General features: G+C 40.4%; 1 protein-coding gene across 3 annotated transcripts in view; it reads left to right on the top strand.

Moving 5' to 3' along the window:
* The window catches only part of NECAB2 (N-terminal EF-hand calcium binding protein 2), a 371797-nt gene that overhangs the window by 80398 nt on the left and 274255 nt on the right, over positions 1 to 17144 (top strand). For all 3 annotated transcript variants that reach the window (XM_074968570.1, XM_074968571.1, XM_074968568.1), the window contains one exon: positions 330 to 354. In XM_074968570.1, coding sequence (XP_074824671.1) covers positions 330 to 354 — 25 coding nt within the window. The remainder of the gene's footprint in view (positions 1 to 329; positions 355 to 17144) is intronic.

Raw genomic sequence — 17144 nt, 5'->3', positions numbered from 1 at the left:
TGTCAGTCCAATAACTTCCTTCTCCAGTAATCACTTACATTCTGAGGTCTGTGGCCCCTCCCTCATCAGGGAAGGGGAGGGCCTTTTCTAGTGGATGCCTCCCACCATCCCAGGATTTAAATAGGCCAGTAACTTCTTTTTTCACAGTAAATACCCTCTAAAATACAAAATAAAAATACCATCAGAAATGAGCTTTGACAAGCTAGAAATCTTGATCACACTGTTTAGGTTTGGAACTGGATATAATCTTGGTATTAATCGTTTAGTAAAAAAAGAAATGTAACAAATCACAAAAAATAGTAAAAATGTGTCTCTCTTTTTAATTCTAGATTTTCAGACGTGCTGACAAAAATGGTAAGTCTGTATATTCATATACATTTATTTTGCTTTTCTTTTGACTGAGCCTAAAATGTTCTTGTGGATAATTGTATCTAACTCCTCCCCACCCTGAAGCCTCATACAATCCAGGAGACTTTAAGAAAGCAATACAGGTTAATGCTTTGAGAAGGTCATGTAATTCTATGGCTGCGATATTCTTAGAATCAATGTGACACTAACCTGAAACTCTTAACAAGTAAATATGTTCCTTAAGCAGTTCAGATCTACTCTATGCCTGAAAGCAGTGGTCTGTAAATTACATGTCTTGAAGGAACATAAACCAACTTCCTGAGAAACAGTAACTGACTGATCCTGTTGTAATTGTTCATCTTTGTGACTTAGTTCTGTCCCATTTGCAAAGCTGCTTGTTTAGTGGTGTAAAATGGATGGCTCTGTCATCAGCAGGGGAAGAATTCAGAGCCACCCAAATCTCTTGTCAGGTCCTCTCCTCAGGGCTCAATTCACTGCCAAACTCACAAAATAAGGCAAAACAAAAGCTAAGTCCTCAGAGCACCCCAGCTGCTAGGGCCAAGAGGCCCATCTATCTGTAGCTGTACCTGGGGCAGGATGCACCTCTTCCTCCTAAAGCCCCACTAGGTCATGTTACAGACAGGTCTTAACCCTTCCTTGGCCATTCCACTGTCACAAGTTCACGAAAGATTAAGAGGCTTTGTATGTGTTGAGACTTTGGTGGTTTTGTGGAGTCATGTGGATTTTCTTGCATTGAAATGGATTTTGCACTTATCCCAACGGGAAGACACAAAACTGTAGCGAAGTCCAATATATTGCCACGACGCAATGAATTACAGAGATTATTCTTTCTTGGATGATCTGTTTTGGATTCCTAAAGAGATAACTGTTCTGCTTTCTCAGTGAGAATCTCAGGTGAGATGGGAGATATTTTACTTTATCTGAACACAGCAATTCATTTTCACTGTTGAAATCTCAAGATCCAGTGTCCAATCTTCTCCCAACAACACCATGAGATAATCGGTTCCACACCAACAAGTGGTGTGTTTGTGGAGGGAGTTATTGGCATAATGGGTGGGGTTTCTTATTAAATAGGAGGCTGGAGAAAACCAGTCATACCCTATCCAGGGATGGGATTAATAGGGAGATTCATGGGTCCCAAAAGAGAGCTGTAGTGGCAACCACAACTGTGAACATGAAGAGGTTATACACACTATTGACCTACTGGAGTCTGTGCAGTAAAGGTCACACCAGCGTTTCAACCTGTCCCTTATAGGGTAGGACCCTAGAGGCTGAGTTACCTTGTTTTTCTGTCCCTTGGCACAGAGAGAGATGCCACAGGCTTGGGAGGAGGCTTTCCATGCTCGGCCAGTTAGATCCGCTCCTGCTGGGGAAGGAAGGCATCCTTTAATGTAGAAGGAACTCTTAAAACTCCACTATGTATCTGCCAAATACCAGGGGTTGTTGCCTTGAGAAAACAAGTTAACCATTTTTCTGGGATCAGAGGGGAGGGTGGGTTTGGGTTTGGATTCAAGAGCCCCTTGCTGAAAAAAGAGAATAAAGAACGGATTAAAAAATGAAATAAAATGCCTGTATTAAAGAGTGAGATCAATAGTAACTTAAGGCCAAACTAGGTAAAGAGCAGTACTATTATCTATGCAGGATCCTGCCTGGGGAGAAACTGGGATAAAGACCTGATAATATCCAGCACTGAAGGGGCCAAATTAGTCTCTGTCACTGTTGGTTTCAGCAGAGTCACCCCAGAGGTGATTTAACCCTATGTTCTGTCTTTTGTTCTTGCTGGCTCGCTCTAATATTACAGGCAAGCCACCTCCATTTTGATTATGTCCGATCTGTAGCCAAAACACAAGAAACTTCTTGTTTGCATTCACTTTTCTCAAAGAAGAGGGTTTTTTTCATGAAATCTTGTATACAGGGTGCTGTGAACTAGAATGCTGTCGGTTCAATGGTATTTATTTATATTTTTCTATTTTCCCTTTAAATTGTCAATATCTTTCTGTTGCTTAAAGATAATAGGCCAAATTCTGAGCTCAATTATGCCTGTCCCAAACTTGTGTAGTTTATCACGTTACTCCAGATTTAGACTGGTGAAATTACTTCTGTCCACAGCAAATGTTTCATGTCCTCCTCTTCTTAGGATCACTAAAATCACTGGCTAATTTTCCAAGAGAAAAAAATGATTGCTGTCCTTTATGGAAAGTAATTTAATTATAGAGCAATAGTCACCACAATAATGTGCGGTAGCCTGTTTAAAAAATTCATTTAATCTTGATTTAACATATCTACCTTGATGTTGTCAATTTAAACGATTATTTTTCAGATCTAATCACTTACTTATTTTGCCAAGTGATGTCTTCAGCACTTTTGTTTTAGTCTCCACCAACAAAACAGTCCCAGATTTAGATGTACTAAGTTCAATGATTCTGGAAATTTACAAACCATTTTCTTGGCTGATGTGCCAAGATTAATGTCTGTGCTGCTGAATGTGAGTGTAGCATCTGTGTGGTGGCGTGCTTTAAACTTTGGCGTTCTGCTGCATTTGCAGCATTTCCGAAGGAACACGCCAACCATCTGGAGGGCAGAAATAGAGGTGCTTCCCTCTAACCCAGCAAATGAGGGAAAACTCTAGACATTTCCTGATTCTAGGTGCTAGGGCTTCAGATCGTGAAGATAAACTTTTGATGCAATTATCATCTCACACCGGTATAAATAAGGAATAATGCCAAAGAAATCAGTGGCGTTCTGCTGGTTAATGAGGAGGGAGCATGAGGTTGTACAGCTCGTATTCTGTGCTGCTCATTACATGCGGTAACCCTGGAGAAACTGTGTTCTGCAGACTTCAGATTCCTCTGATTTATTGTGCTGATAAACTGTCTGCAGGGAAGGAAGGATTTCATGATGCCAGCTTCAAAAGCTGGTGATAGTGCCCATTCAGTAATATGTCTGATTTATGCACCCTCAAAGACATTTGGCCTGTAAAATATTAGGTGTTATTGAAGTAAATTTAGAAAGAATGTGCTATGCTGATGGGATTTAGTTACTGCACATCAGTTATAGTTGATGTTCTTAAAGGACAAATATTAGCGTCTGGGAGTAAAACCTCTTTCCTCATTTCACATGTCTGATTGACATAGTTTTTATTATTGAAACCTGCCTGATGCTTGTCTTTTCTCAATCTTATGATGCTCAGTTACTGATGACAGGCAAGAGCTTGTCATCCAGTATTTTAATGTTAGTAGCAGACCAAAGGCCACACAAAGTATCTCCATTAGCAAGAGTAATTCACTTATTTCTCTAATCACTAAAGCACTGCTCTCCACCTCTGATCAAAATCTTTGCCTAAATCCTCTGCAGGCCTCTCACATGATATTTTATCCCTTAATACAATTAGAACTAGTGACCTGTAAATATCAAACTGTATCAAGTTGATACATTATGATTTTGTAGCAAGGGGGAAAGGGCAAGCTGATAGAATGTGGCAGGACCACTAAAAGCATTTTGATGTTGTGTCCATCTGACTGAAGAGGAGGAAAAAATGTAAGAAATAGAATGAAGGGTATAGGTAAACTGCACTGAATGGTTTGTTAATGGCATCTCTTTGCATAGAGAGCTGGGTTTACAAGTGGAACTCTATGAGTTTAAAGTGTCCATTCCTGATCATTTGCTTTCTGGGATACCAAGGAAGAACCACTCTACATTGTATGCGGAGGGACAGCTACAGCTGATCAGTGAACTGATTGATATTGCTAATCACTGTGGATCTTTCAGGGAGAGTGCTATAGACCCTTCACACTTGATATCTCTTCCTTTCATGTATGCTGTGGATTTCTCAGGCATTAATGAGGCCAGCTTCTATTAACATCATTGCATTCTAAACTCTTCTTGGCATAATGTTTCAATTAGAATCAAATCAAGGGGGCCAGGTTTATGACATTTCTCCAAGATAGACAGGGACTGCAACACACATTGAATCAAGCATTCGACAGACCATACATAGAGATCTCATGAAATTTGAAATGTCATTTTCAATACGCAGTGGCGTCTTGTTATAGTCGTTCAGGAGCGGTGCTTTCAGAAGTAGCATCCTCAGCCCTACTTTGTGGCTAATGCAGCTAGTCTGACAAGTTACCCTGTCTGCACGGGAAAAGTGAGCACAGACATGATGAAAGGATTTTGTGTTTGTTCTCCTTGGCTCCTAAAACCCCCTGTTTGTCTCCAGCCACCTCACTAAGACTTCTGCCTATCAAGAACACAGTTCTCTCTAGTTGTCACTTCTTCTACGCAGGAAAGAAAAGCTTTATTTTGAAACAAATCACCAACTTTTCCTCTTCTAACCTCTCCCAAGCACCATTTCAGACCCCTTCTGTCAGCACGCGAGGAAGTGCTTGCTGTAAAACCTCCTCTGATGCTCAAAGAAACAGAGGCCTCCTTCCTTTTTATGCCTCCTTTGCCTTTGTCATCCCACATGTTGACTAGTGGAGACTGCGTACACACTGAGACAGCTTTGCTAATCTGCATTTCACACAACATAACAAAACCTGTTAATAATGCCCTGATTTTGAGTGCACTGCTTGCCAGCTGTAACATCTGCTGTGAAAATATGGATTATGTCACTTAAGGGAGAAGTGGTGCTGGCATCTTAGATCTCTCATTATGGACTTGTGAGGTTTAATCCTGCAAAGTGCTGAGCATCCTGAGTTCCTACAGAAGTCAATATGAATTAAGGGCACTCAGCCTCCCTCAGGAGTTGATCAGCCCATTTTAGGATCAGGCCCTAAATTCTTATTTCTTCCAAATAATCCATCAACATCACAATTGAAACTTAAGATGGAGGGAAACTTCTGATGTTTAGTTTTTCCCCTTTCTCACTGCTGTATTCTTACTGTCCCAACTACTTGGGTCAGTATCCTTCTTTCCTAACGAACATGTAAGCACTAGCCAAGTCGCTGTAATTCATTCTTTTCTTATTGACTGGTCTGTAATATTGAACTCTTATTGATCTATGCCTGCCTGTTTCTCTCTAACTCTGAGAGTTAATATGCCAATATCAGTGAATGACCAGTAGCAGCATTCATATGGTTTGTTTTCAACACAGTCCTATTATTTAGGGCCTAATCTTCCAAATTGACATGACATAGTGTTTAGTACCATGAGTAAGTGCACAATAACCTGGCAGTCTCATGGTACATTTACTGTGTGCTTTTATTAATTTCACTGTAACCAGTTTTTCCCCTCATGCTCCTAGTGTTGTCCCCTGCTGGTTTCCATTTCCTATGACACTCAAGCAGGCATCCTGCTAGGATGTCCTAATTACCATGGAGCCCCAGTGGAGCTGACCAACAGGGGCTCAGAAAAGTGACAGTGACAGCTGCATATTTTTGCACTACATATTTAAATATTAAAAACACCCCCCCACCCCCACCACAGTAGGTGCTGGGGCATGTTAGGCAATGTGCAATATAATCTAAGGAATACTAGTTATTTAAGCCACTATAGGACAACTCCAGGCTTGGGCTAGAGCTCTGGTGGCTGTAATGTCACAGCATGGTGTATGTTGAAGTTGGAGTCATCTGGAGTGGCTTCTGAGACACTAAGGTGAGGAAAAAATGTTTGCTTAAAACACATGATATGCAAAATGTACCCACCTTGTGACTTGGGATGTCCGTAACATTGAAATCAGTGTAAGAAAAAGCTGATTTCTGTTACTGAAGTGTCACTTGGACCAACCCAAGAAAACGTACCTGAATGAAAACTTTCGTTCTATTGTGACAGCAGGTTACTAAGGTGGCATAGAAATAAACCCTTAAGTGAAGGCTTGGTTCAGAACGTCTCATCTTACTTTCTTCCGACTAGGCGGTTTGGATGCTACCCTGGGACTCAGCCACAGACTCCACTCTGCCACAGACTCCCTGTGTGACCTTTGGCAAATCATTTAGTCTCTCTGGCGTCAGTTCCCCATCTCTAGAGTGGGGATGATAGCACTGTCCTGCCTCTCAGGGCATAGATAGATTTGTTAAAGATTGTGAGGTGCTCTGATACTGCAGTAATAAGGGCCAGATAAGTGCCTAAGAGACTTCAGTGTATAAAACAGTAAAAGGTGCAGTTTAGTCTAGAGCAGAGGTTCCCAAACTTTGTTTGCTGTGCCCCAGTCACATAACAGTCCCACCCACCCCAACTCTCGCCCATCTGGGCAGAAAGTGACTCACTGAGGGGAGTGGGTGACTCCTACCCTGTGCAGCAGCAGGACCTGGCTGGCTCCTTCGTGGGAGAAGCCCATGCTAGTACCTTCCCCACCCCACCCCCTTCCTGACCCAGAGCCTCTTGCTCCTGCAGGCTCCAAAGGGTTTAAAATACAGAGGCTGTGGCTGGCTGGCTCTCCTGACCCCAGCAAGGCAGTAGCAGGGACAGCATGCAGGGAGTACCCAGTGCTCTGCGGGGGGGAGATTGCATTGTGTTCCCTGTAGTCCTTCGTCTGTCGCCTACAACCGCTGGGGACTCCCTGCGTTCTGTCCTCACTCCTTCCCTGGACACCTGGCTTGCTGCAGCCCTGTGACCTACCTTGCGTGCCCACCATAACCTCATTGTGGCTCTCCAGGGTGCTCCTTGCTATTTGAAAACCAGTGGCCTAGATCCTAGATGGAGATAAATGACTCATTCTATATGAAATCAAAAGGATAACTTACATTGTCATAAACTTCAAATTTTCATCAAAGTCAGTGGAATTACTCTGGATTTTACATCGCTATGACTGAAAGCAAAATCTGGCCTTCTTTCTCCATAGGACAAATAGAACCTGCAGTAACTGCATAGAAGTACAGTAACCCTTTTCCTTTGTAACTGCAATGACACAGGACTAATGGCTTAGCATCAGTTTTGTCACAAATTACTTTGAATTCTAAAGGACGCCTCGTGCCAATTTCAGCTCCAGCTAGGTAGGATGGCAGAATGTGCATAGCAGTGTGGTAGGTCAGTTGTTTTTCAGCGTTTCCCTTATTACTCACTGTCTGTCATTTTTATGGCCCTTGGCTGCTTCCTGGTGACTACAGTTTTGTGGCAACACTTCCAGAGCTTTCTCTTTGTCTGTGGCCAGCAGCTTCAGACTCTTGAGGGAACATCTGTCAGTGACTGGCTTTGGCAGACTTTCTGATTCACTTTCCTCATGACAGCTGGCTAGTTTTGTATGGTATGTTTAATAAGAGTGATTTCCTGCACCACTACTGTTCTCCCTGCACTGTACTTTCTGTATTCCTAGCCTTTAATTCAGGCACAGTATGAAGTTCAACATCTTCTCTTACCAAGGTTGTATGCTGTTCGCTGTTGCCTGCCATTTTCATGTGTCTTCAAGCATGGGAGTTACCTGCCTTTTCCGTTGCCCAGCTGTTCAGGGTTTTTGGTTTTGGGTTTTTTTTAAGATCTTACTAGTCTTCCTTTACGGGGAAAATTCTCTCTAGAAGCATCCTCTAGAATTTGATTCTATCTTGTCAGGGAGCATTTTAGGAAAACCTAGGTCATTCCTGATTATTCTGTTACAATGTTCACATCAGAAATTCCCTGGTGTCTTCAGGAAAGAGCTTTTCTGATGATAATGACCTCTGGTCAAATCTGGAATCCTCCATAGAATATGTGTCAACCTCTGAAAACTCCTCAGGCTCCAGGCTCTTCAGGATTTAGTGATTAAGGGCTGGCAATCCACTCTTGGATCCCTGGAAGTAAAAACTTCCTTCCCAGAAGGTATCTTCCATTTTTTGCATGTGAAGTAAGACTCTTCAGAAGTTCTGCTTCTGTTCATGTGTTTGCTTGAAGCTGCCTTCATGAAGACAGTTTTGCCCAAATATTCTGTCGTGTTTTTTTCCTCTCCTGCACTAACTTGACTGTAGAAATTATTCATTCTTAATTTTTGGTTTATTTCTCTCATCCTTTTTTAAGTTCGCATGAGTGAAACTGGTGTTGGAAAACCGACCCAGAGCTGGAGTTGCTGTGGGATCTGGGATAGTTGTTCTTTGTATATACAAAAAGCAAATTGCACACTGCCTGATAGTGCGTTGCTTTCTTATAGTGCAGAGACACTTCTGAGGATCCTTTCCAAAGGGAGGGCTTTGAGAAGTGACAGTATTGAAGGTGTAGAATTGTGCTGTCATCACTGAATATTTCCAGGGGTTAGTAACATTGAATTTGAGTGATTGTAATTTGCGAGCCTCTTACATACATGACCAGTACTTTATTTAGCAGTAGTATCCCCTCACTAACTATAACCAATAGCAGATGTTTCAGAGGAAGGTGCTAGACACCCCGGTGTGGGTAGTTATGGGATAACCACAGGAAGGTTTTCATCCTGACCCCCATTCAGCAGAGGTTGGCTTAAGCCCTGAAGCTGGAGGGTTAACGTCTCTTCCAAACTCTTGTTTGTTTTAGTGTTGATGATTTTAACTCTGATTTTACTATTATAGCTCTGTGAATATGTGGTGGATGAGGAACATTCTTGGAGATTCTGTGGATGAAGCCATGATAGGCATTTTTAAGATCCCTTTCTTCCTCCCTCCCTACTCCACACCCATCCAAAGAGTTCTAACAGAATTATGCCATTTTGCCAAGAGAACTTAAAATGATCAGCTACTAAGAATGCTGAGAACTGAAAAAAGAAAGGAAACAGAAATGGCACCTGATGAATCAGCCACCCAAATTCTCGACATTGAAAAGGCAAATTCTCAGGTTGTTAAATTTTGTTTGAATCCCAGGAAGGGACCTAGAAGATTTGAAGTATTGAGAAAGGGAGACTGTTACACACTAAGGCTAATGCCAAGTACTAGAAGATGTGTCGATTTCATAACTAACATTGCTGCAGTCCCCCAAAGTGTAAATCATCTTATCCCATGATACAAGCATTTACTCTCTTATGCTGCAGCTTTATTGGTTAGTGAACGGAGACATGTTCTTATGCATGAACTTATTAAAGAAGCTGGGGAAAACAGCTGATGCCTAGTCTCAGGTAGAAAGAGTTTCCCACCAGTCTTAGACGCTGGGAAGAAAGCAATGTAGGTAATTGCTGACTTTCCTAGGTTGTAATACAACTGTTTGCATTGACAGGTATGACCTATGACACCGTTCAGGAACAGAGTGGAAGAAAACTTCAGATTTTACTTTCTGGTTTAGCTGGGTGGCCAAGTGTGCAATGATCAGCAGATTAAAAGATCACGGAAGTAGTAAAACATGCTGTTGATAGTATCAAAGAAAGTGTCTTTGAAAGATCTGCTACTTAAAATCAGGTCACTATGCACTCTTCCTGACTTAATGACATGAACTGCACAATGTTTGTAAGATTAGGGGTTTTTTTTGCAGCTCAGTTATGCTGTTGGTGTTGTGTATTTACTGTAGCTGAAAAGTCTCAAATGCTTTTAAAGTTGGAATTCAGAGCATTAATACTTAAGCTACTATCTGGCTTGTACAATACTTAAGGAAATCACCTTATATAATATACAGCTACTTTCTACATTCCTGGCTGTTTCTTATTAACAGGACATGTCCTGTTAAATCTGGAACCTTGCTCAGTGCCTTGATGCTTAAGCCAAGTAGCAGCAGAGCATCCACACCGATATTATGTAGCTAATGTGGAATGTGAGAAAACCATGGCGTTCGAACATACAAGCTAAATACCTTCTTCCTCTTCACCCTGCTTCCACAGCTCCTATTGCAGGAACTGTTAACTACTGGAGAATCAGGAGCTCTTGGTGTGAGACTCTAAAATACATGAATGTTACTGCCATATTCAGGCACTCAGACCATGGCGATGAGCATGTGCCTACCAAGAGATTTTAATGGAGGAAATCCTTCCTGACAAGAAATTAAAACAGTAGAGAAAAGGCTTTTGTAGATTTAAGTGGTGAGGGGTGGAGTTGGCTAATTCTATCTCTGACATTCGTTACACCAATGCATCCGATGAAGTGAGCTGTAGCTCACGGAAGCTTATGCTCAAATAAATGTGTTAGTCTCTAAGGTGCCACAAGTCCTCCTTTTCTTTCTCTCAGTCTCAGTTAGGCTGTGTGTAGTATCAGATGCAAGCTGAAAGACTTGTGTGGCAGCACACTGCCAAATGGATGTGTGCCATTGTCAAGCCAATAACTGTATGGGACCTCCACCAGTTCAGAGAATGCCTGCATCAGGGTAAGAAGTTTCTGCCAGCCATTGATGCTACTAAAGGATGACGGTACCAGTTATACAATCATACGTAGGATAAAAATTGCTGGTGCTTTCTCATCAAGCGTTCCTTATATGAAAACTGGAATAAGCCTGAAAACAACATGTTAACAAACTTCCACCAAACTTCCACCACTGGAGCCGAACCCTTAGAAGAAACTCCTCCTCCTTACGTTTCTGATAAACAGTGAGATAAACCCTTTCTCTTATGCACCTGAACATCTTTCTTGGCTTCAGTGGGGTGAGGCAAAAATAAATGAAGGAATAAGATGCACGAAGAGACCAGTGTGACTGCAGCAGAGGTAGTTACTAATTACAGTGGAATCTTGCTTTGAAGAACACCAGTCTTATGAACAAAAGTCACATAATGAAAGTGATGTCAATGAAGAACAAGTCGACATCCCCTCGCACTCCAATGCCTATTATGCATTGGAAGTCACTTTGCATTGGTTGAAGGACAAGAAGATAGTGACCTGCAGTTCACCATGCTGCAATCTGTACATGGCAACTTTTGTACACTGTACAAAACTTTTGTACACTGCACTGTACACTGCACCCTACTGCAATCTGTACACTGCAACTAATTTTGAGATGTTCAGTGTTATGAACTTTTCAGTTTATGGTGACAAGTATCAGGGGATAGCCGTGTTAGTCTGTATCCACAAAAACAACAAGGAGTCCGGTGGCACCACCGGACTCCTTGTTGTTTTCAATTTATGAACTCCTCTATCCCCAATTAGTTAATAAAATTGGGGTTCTACTCTATCTGAAAGTGACAGTGAGTGTAGTGTAACCTAAAGTACCGCCCAGGAAAGAATTTAGCTTAAAATATTTATCTCCTCTTGTCTCTGTTTATATCTTTTCTTCATTCTCCAGGTTTCTGTGAGTGGAGGGCTTCTCCTCCATGATATGAACATTGCGCAGTATTTGGATGGTACTCGATGCAGATCCAAGCAGTCATTTTCCAAGTAATTTATTTGTGTACTAAGTGCCTGACATCAAGTTCTGGGGCGACCAGCATGGTTGGAATGTTAGCATTGACTTAGCCATGTTTTCAAATACTTGTAAGTACCTGGTAAGGCATAATTATATTTCTGTCCAAACCCTTCTCTGGTGGGAAATAAATTGAGCCTTTACTAGTACCATCAAGTTAAGATTAGTAACTTGAGTTTTATATTACCCATTTGTTTTGAGAAGAGAGATCTGGTAACTTTGTTCCTGCTATTCCCTATAACTTAAATGGAACTTGTCAAAATCTGATTTGCAAATAACTTCACAGATAAATGAGGAATTGTGTTGTGATTGGTGAGGTTATGTTTGTTACTCGTAAGTATTCTTATGTCTACCAGTTTATACTGCAAGTTTAAATATTCACAGATCTCAAAAGCATCACCATTTATTTTTTTTTAAATCAGGAATAAAGCTGAAAACTCACACAGGAAGCACAGTGGCTATTTGTTCTAACATTTCACTGAGATTGTCTTCCAATTAGGGAGCAGGAAATACACCCTGTGACATAAGCCACCAAGCACCCACCATCAATAACAGAGAACAGTTGAAATAAGCAGTACACAAACAACCCATAGGCTAAAACTTGTTTGAATAAACTGTTCAGTGAATACCCTTTAAAATGATTCAGATGTTGTAGAAATCGGGATGAGTTCGTAGACAGGAAAAACGGTTAAATTTGGGGGATAGCTTTTTGGCAATGAATAATTCAACTGACTCTAGTTGTCCCCCCACGCCACAGGGGCAGGGTTTTGCTGGTCATTTATTGACACAAGATAAAGGCAATGTATATTAATTTTATAGTTTTCTAAAACAGACTTTTAGACCCCTGTAAGAGTCATATCCTGTGCACTTTAATTTACCTACATAAGCTGTTAATAGTTTCCTTTAATATGAGGATTAAATGCACCAATATTCATTATGATTAAGAAACAAATTAATTTTTGTATAATAATCATAATTTAATTGGACACTGTTTGCGTGAAATTTTGCTTCATTAAAACATAAACTTGATCGCAATCTCAAATCATTGCTGTTAACAAACTAAATGCTGTAAAGTCTTGTTAAATGTGAATTAAATCCCTGTTTTAAATTCTTTACAATTGTTTTCAAAGTGGAAAGCCATAAACTGAAAAGCTCTCACCATCTGTAGATAATCTTGCTGCTGTGGATGCACATAGAGAGGAGTACATTCACGGTTCTGCTATGGACCCAGGGTGTGAAGCAGAAACAAGCCATTATTAAATGTTTTTTGTCTGCTTCCCCCTCTCTAAATTGAAGTTAATAATAGTTCCTTGCCTCACAAGGGCATCTTGTGAACTAATTAATTAGTGGGATATCCCCAGAAGGCCAAGGTTATCTAAAATGACTACTGACTTTGGACACCCAACTTGACACATCCTAACGAGGCCTGATTTTAAGAAAGTGCTGAGCACCCCCAACCTCCAAAATTCAGGCCCTTTAAGGTGTCTCCAACTGGGCACTCCATATCATGAGCCACTTAAGAAAATCTAAGCCAAAATAGCTGGAAAAGAGGGAAAAATTTCTCTGTTGACTACTTTGTCCACCTACGTTGTGCATTTGACAGCCCTTTCAGTTCCCCCAGCTTATGTGGGCCTTTGATACAGCAAGGGGAAGAGAAATATCAAAGATTAAATGTGTGTTTATAAAACTACAGAAATGGCAAGGAGGAGTCATATGCAGCTGTAGCATCTGAAGCTATTTTTAATTAACTTATTTGATAGAGAGGAAAATTTAATTTGTTGGTATTGTGTGTGTGTGTTTGCTGTTTATAAAAACTTTTCACATTATGGTTACTGGGACTTCGTGCCCAGGGTCTCCATATTGCAGAGGTAAAAACTGGTCCAAACTCTGTTGCACTGATCAGTGTTGCCTTATTTACTGTGTCCTGAGAATGCAACCAATTGATGGATTTTAACCAGCTTTATTTCTTCCAAAAAGCAACAGTCGGGTTTATGGCTTAATAACAACCTGCAGAGAAGACATTCAGAAGGCAAGAAATTGTGTGTCCTTCACTACTGTAACAAAATCTGCTGTGTAATGTGCTGATTGGGCATCTTGCTGCAAACAAGGTCATATCTACACCATTGCCTTGCAATCACATCTTTTTTCTCTCTCTAGCAATTGTACGGCCTGGCCTCTTTTGCTGTTAAGAACGTAACAATCGCATTATTTCATGACCGTCCCACAAAGAGCTTCACAAAATTAATATAATCCATTATAAAACCAATTTCATAGGGGCAATAACATGCTAACTGTAACCAAATACTTTAAAAATCAATGAAGACCCCATAGATTATTTTTTTAATCCACAAGAACAGAGCAACATGAACACATTTAGGCAGAGGCTTTCCATAGCTGGGTGACTGTAAAACATACCTGATAGGACAAAGAAAAATGAAGGCTGTTTCTGGGCCCAAGGAGCTTCATTGTACTATTACACATGATGTTCTGGAGCAATACATGGGGTAAATAGGACGGTCATCCTTCAGGTAGTCTTTTTTCAGAGATTGTCTGGATATTTGTCTGAGGCTACAGGTATGGACATGAAACTGGCACCCCGTGCAGTTTCTTGTGTGGTTTATGCTATCCACTCGGTGAAAATACCATGAGATTTGCCTTTTTTGTGATGTTTTGGTGATTCTGCTGCTTCTCAAAGGCTAAAATCCGGTCAAGGCAGAGATGCACCAACATGAATAAAAGGAAAACAGTCACATTTTGACGCTTCTAACTGATACATTTTGTTTGAGTTTAGGGTGAATTTAGGGTACTTTATCCAAACTAGCTTTTCTATCCTTATCAACAACGTTAAAAACAAAATGCAAGGATTCATCTAAAGTGCCAGATCCTCAGCTAATATCAGTTGATGGAGTGCCAATTAAGACAATGGAGCTATGTTAATTTACACCAGTTGAGGATCTGTCCCTTAGTGTTTAAATAGTTAAACACAAGTATCTGCTTGAACTAAAAGTGATGTACGGAAGGAGGAGAGGTGTTCTATCCCAATGGTACAAACTTTATAGTAAGCACCTGACAGTTTAAGTGATATGAGTATCTGAAATGCTATTGTTCACAAACAGGTAACATCTTTACTTTGCTGTATGTGACAGGTATAACAAATCTCATTAGAGAATCTATCTAGACGTACAGTACAAACATTCTGCCTATGTGAATCAGGCACCTCTCCATATATGTATTTTTTAGTCAGCAAATTATTTTTTTCCTGGTTGCTTGTTTTCTTTTCCTTTCTGCCTCAGCTATCTTTCAGGCTTTTGTAATTTGTCAGTTCCATGTACCAAGAAAGTTGTAACATAGGGCATTGGTGATACCAGCAAAAAAGCAATTCAAAGTAAATAAAAGCTTCAGGTAAATCTCGCAGCCCAGGGCTCAATTTATTAATATCAAAGGTATGTTATAGGAATCTCCTGCATGGAAATTATAGCCTTTTTAATTACCTAGCTGATAAGAGTGAAAATTTGGCAGCTTGTTTTTCCAAGGTAGATTTGTTGATAAAAGTGGCTCATGGAAGTTAATTAAAATCTGGCATAATATGCAGGGGCTTGACAGCTGAGTTCTTTGTGTGGATGATGGCATGGCCTTCATCATTCATAAACCAATGCCTCATAGGTAAAATAAAATTATATTGTACCTCAATTAAATTATTTTTGTGATATATACACCTGGGATAAAGATGCTAAGAGTGCAGGCAAAAAATGGCTTCCTCATGTGGTCGTACAGCCCCTAGTACGATGGGGCCTAACAATAGCGTGTGGTGTAAGTTACCAGTCACATACCATAGACGCTCCATGTGACCATCCTTAATTTTAAATGTATTGGTATAAACTATTCCTTTAGATACAAACTGCAGAGCTAGTAAAAATGTATCCATTTTTGTAATTTTGACAGTTTTCTCACCATCTTTTTTGTGGCCTTTTTTGACTGGCTCTAATGAGCTGCAAATAAGTTGTAGAGACTGAGATCTGTTCATGAATGTAAAAAGGGCTCAATTCACACTAATTAGTCATAACTACTTGACCAACGGTTCCACATTTCTTACACCATTTCGTTCCATTCACTAGTTTTCAGTGTCTTACTGAATCAAAGTTCTCCTCTTCAAGGCTTTACATATTTTTTTTGCCCAGCTACATCTCTGTTCTGATTTCCTCCTCATCCCTATTTCACTCCTCTCTTCCTACGAACCACATAATCCTCTCTCCACTGGGTCCACCAATCTATCTTCAGACTGTATGGTGGGACCCTCCATCCAGAAATTTGTACAAACTCTGTGGTACAACATTGGGCATTTCAGGCAGAACTTGCACTTCTGTAGCTGTGCCTTTAGGGAAGAAAGCAGGTGGTGGTGAAAAGCCCTAGAAATGGGTGCCTGGAAGAACAGATGCCTGAAGGGGCTACTCCTTTTGATCCTGAGGCTTGACTGGTACCTCAACGACTTCAGAAAAGATGAGAGCCCCTAAAAATGGTTAGATCTAGTCTCCCTGTTGTGAGGATATAAGCTGTGGCCAAAGAAACCCATAAAACAGCCACCTACCAGGTTCTTAGGTGAGTGTTACCTAGCAGGCTTAACCATCCATCACAATTTCTTTCGTGATTGGTTCTTCTCTGTTAAACAAGACCCAATGACAAGAAATGAAACTTAAGAAAGAAGGCAGATTCCAAAGTAAGTTTGTGGCTGTACAAAGTAGTAGGGGAGAGATCACACTCCTGAAGGGGTGATCACTGTTAATGTTGCGTTAATATGCAAATCAGGTGGAGGAAGCTGAAAGGAAGTTTTAAATTCAGAGACTGAACATAAATAGATCTTATGATATATAAGGTGTTGGTTATATAACTTCCAGTCTTGTAATAAACTACACATTAAGAGGGAGGGAAGTACAGGTTGTCTAAATTTAGTGTTAATAGGTAGGTAGTCTTTATTAAGCTGAAATCTTTATTGTTCCTTTTCAACCAAGTCTTTAATGTAGTCATGGGATCTTAAAGAATGGGCTTGTGGTCTAACCTTTGCTAAGATCAAAGGCAACTTGGATGATAAAGCCAGATTCAATTTGTGTCCAAGATAGAATATTTGGGCCATAAATTCACTGTCTGAAGAAATCAGAGGCCAGGTGATACATTTGAAGTTCAGGAATAGTTAAGACTTGAGTCCTGTCAGCCATAGAAAGCAATGTGATAAAGTCAGTACATCACATCACACTTTGTCTCCTTAGGCTCTATATGTACCCGTACCTATTTTGTACATTCTCTTTTCAGTTGCTTGCTCAGTGTCTTGTCTTGTATATTTGTTTGCCATAATTTTTCTTGAAAACCAAGAAATTAGCACCATCCTCATCTGCATTATAACATAGGGTACAAAAAATTCATTGTAGCATTGTTTGGAGTTTAAAAATAGCAGACTTCTACTGCTAATTACACAGATAATTTATTGAAGTACTTTCAGAAAATTGCTTGATTTGAATTTAGTACAGTAATTGTTCACTAGATAGATTTAAAACTTCAATTGCTGCTTTTTCTAATTTAAGATCCAATTGGAAATGCAC

The sequence above is a fragment of the Natator depressus genome, chromosome 12 (genome assembly GCF_965152275.1).
Source record: "Natator depressus isolate rNatDep1 chromosome 12, rNatDep2.hap1, whole genome shotgun sequence".
NCBI lineage: Eukaryota > Metazoa > Chordata > Testudines > Cheloniidae > Natator > Natator depressus.
The sequence above is the reverse complement of the archived record's forward strand: the minus strand, read 5'-3'. Positions and strand labels throughout refer to the sequence as shown.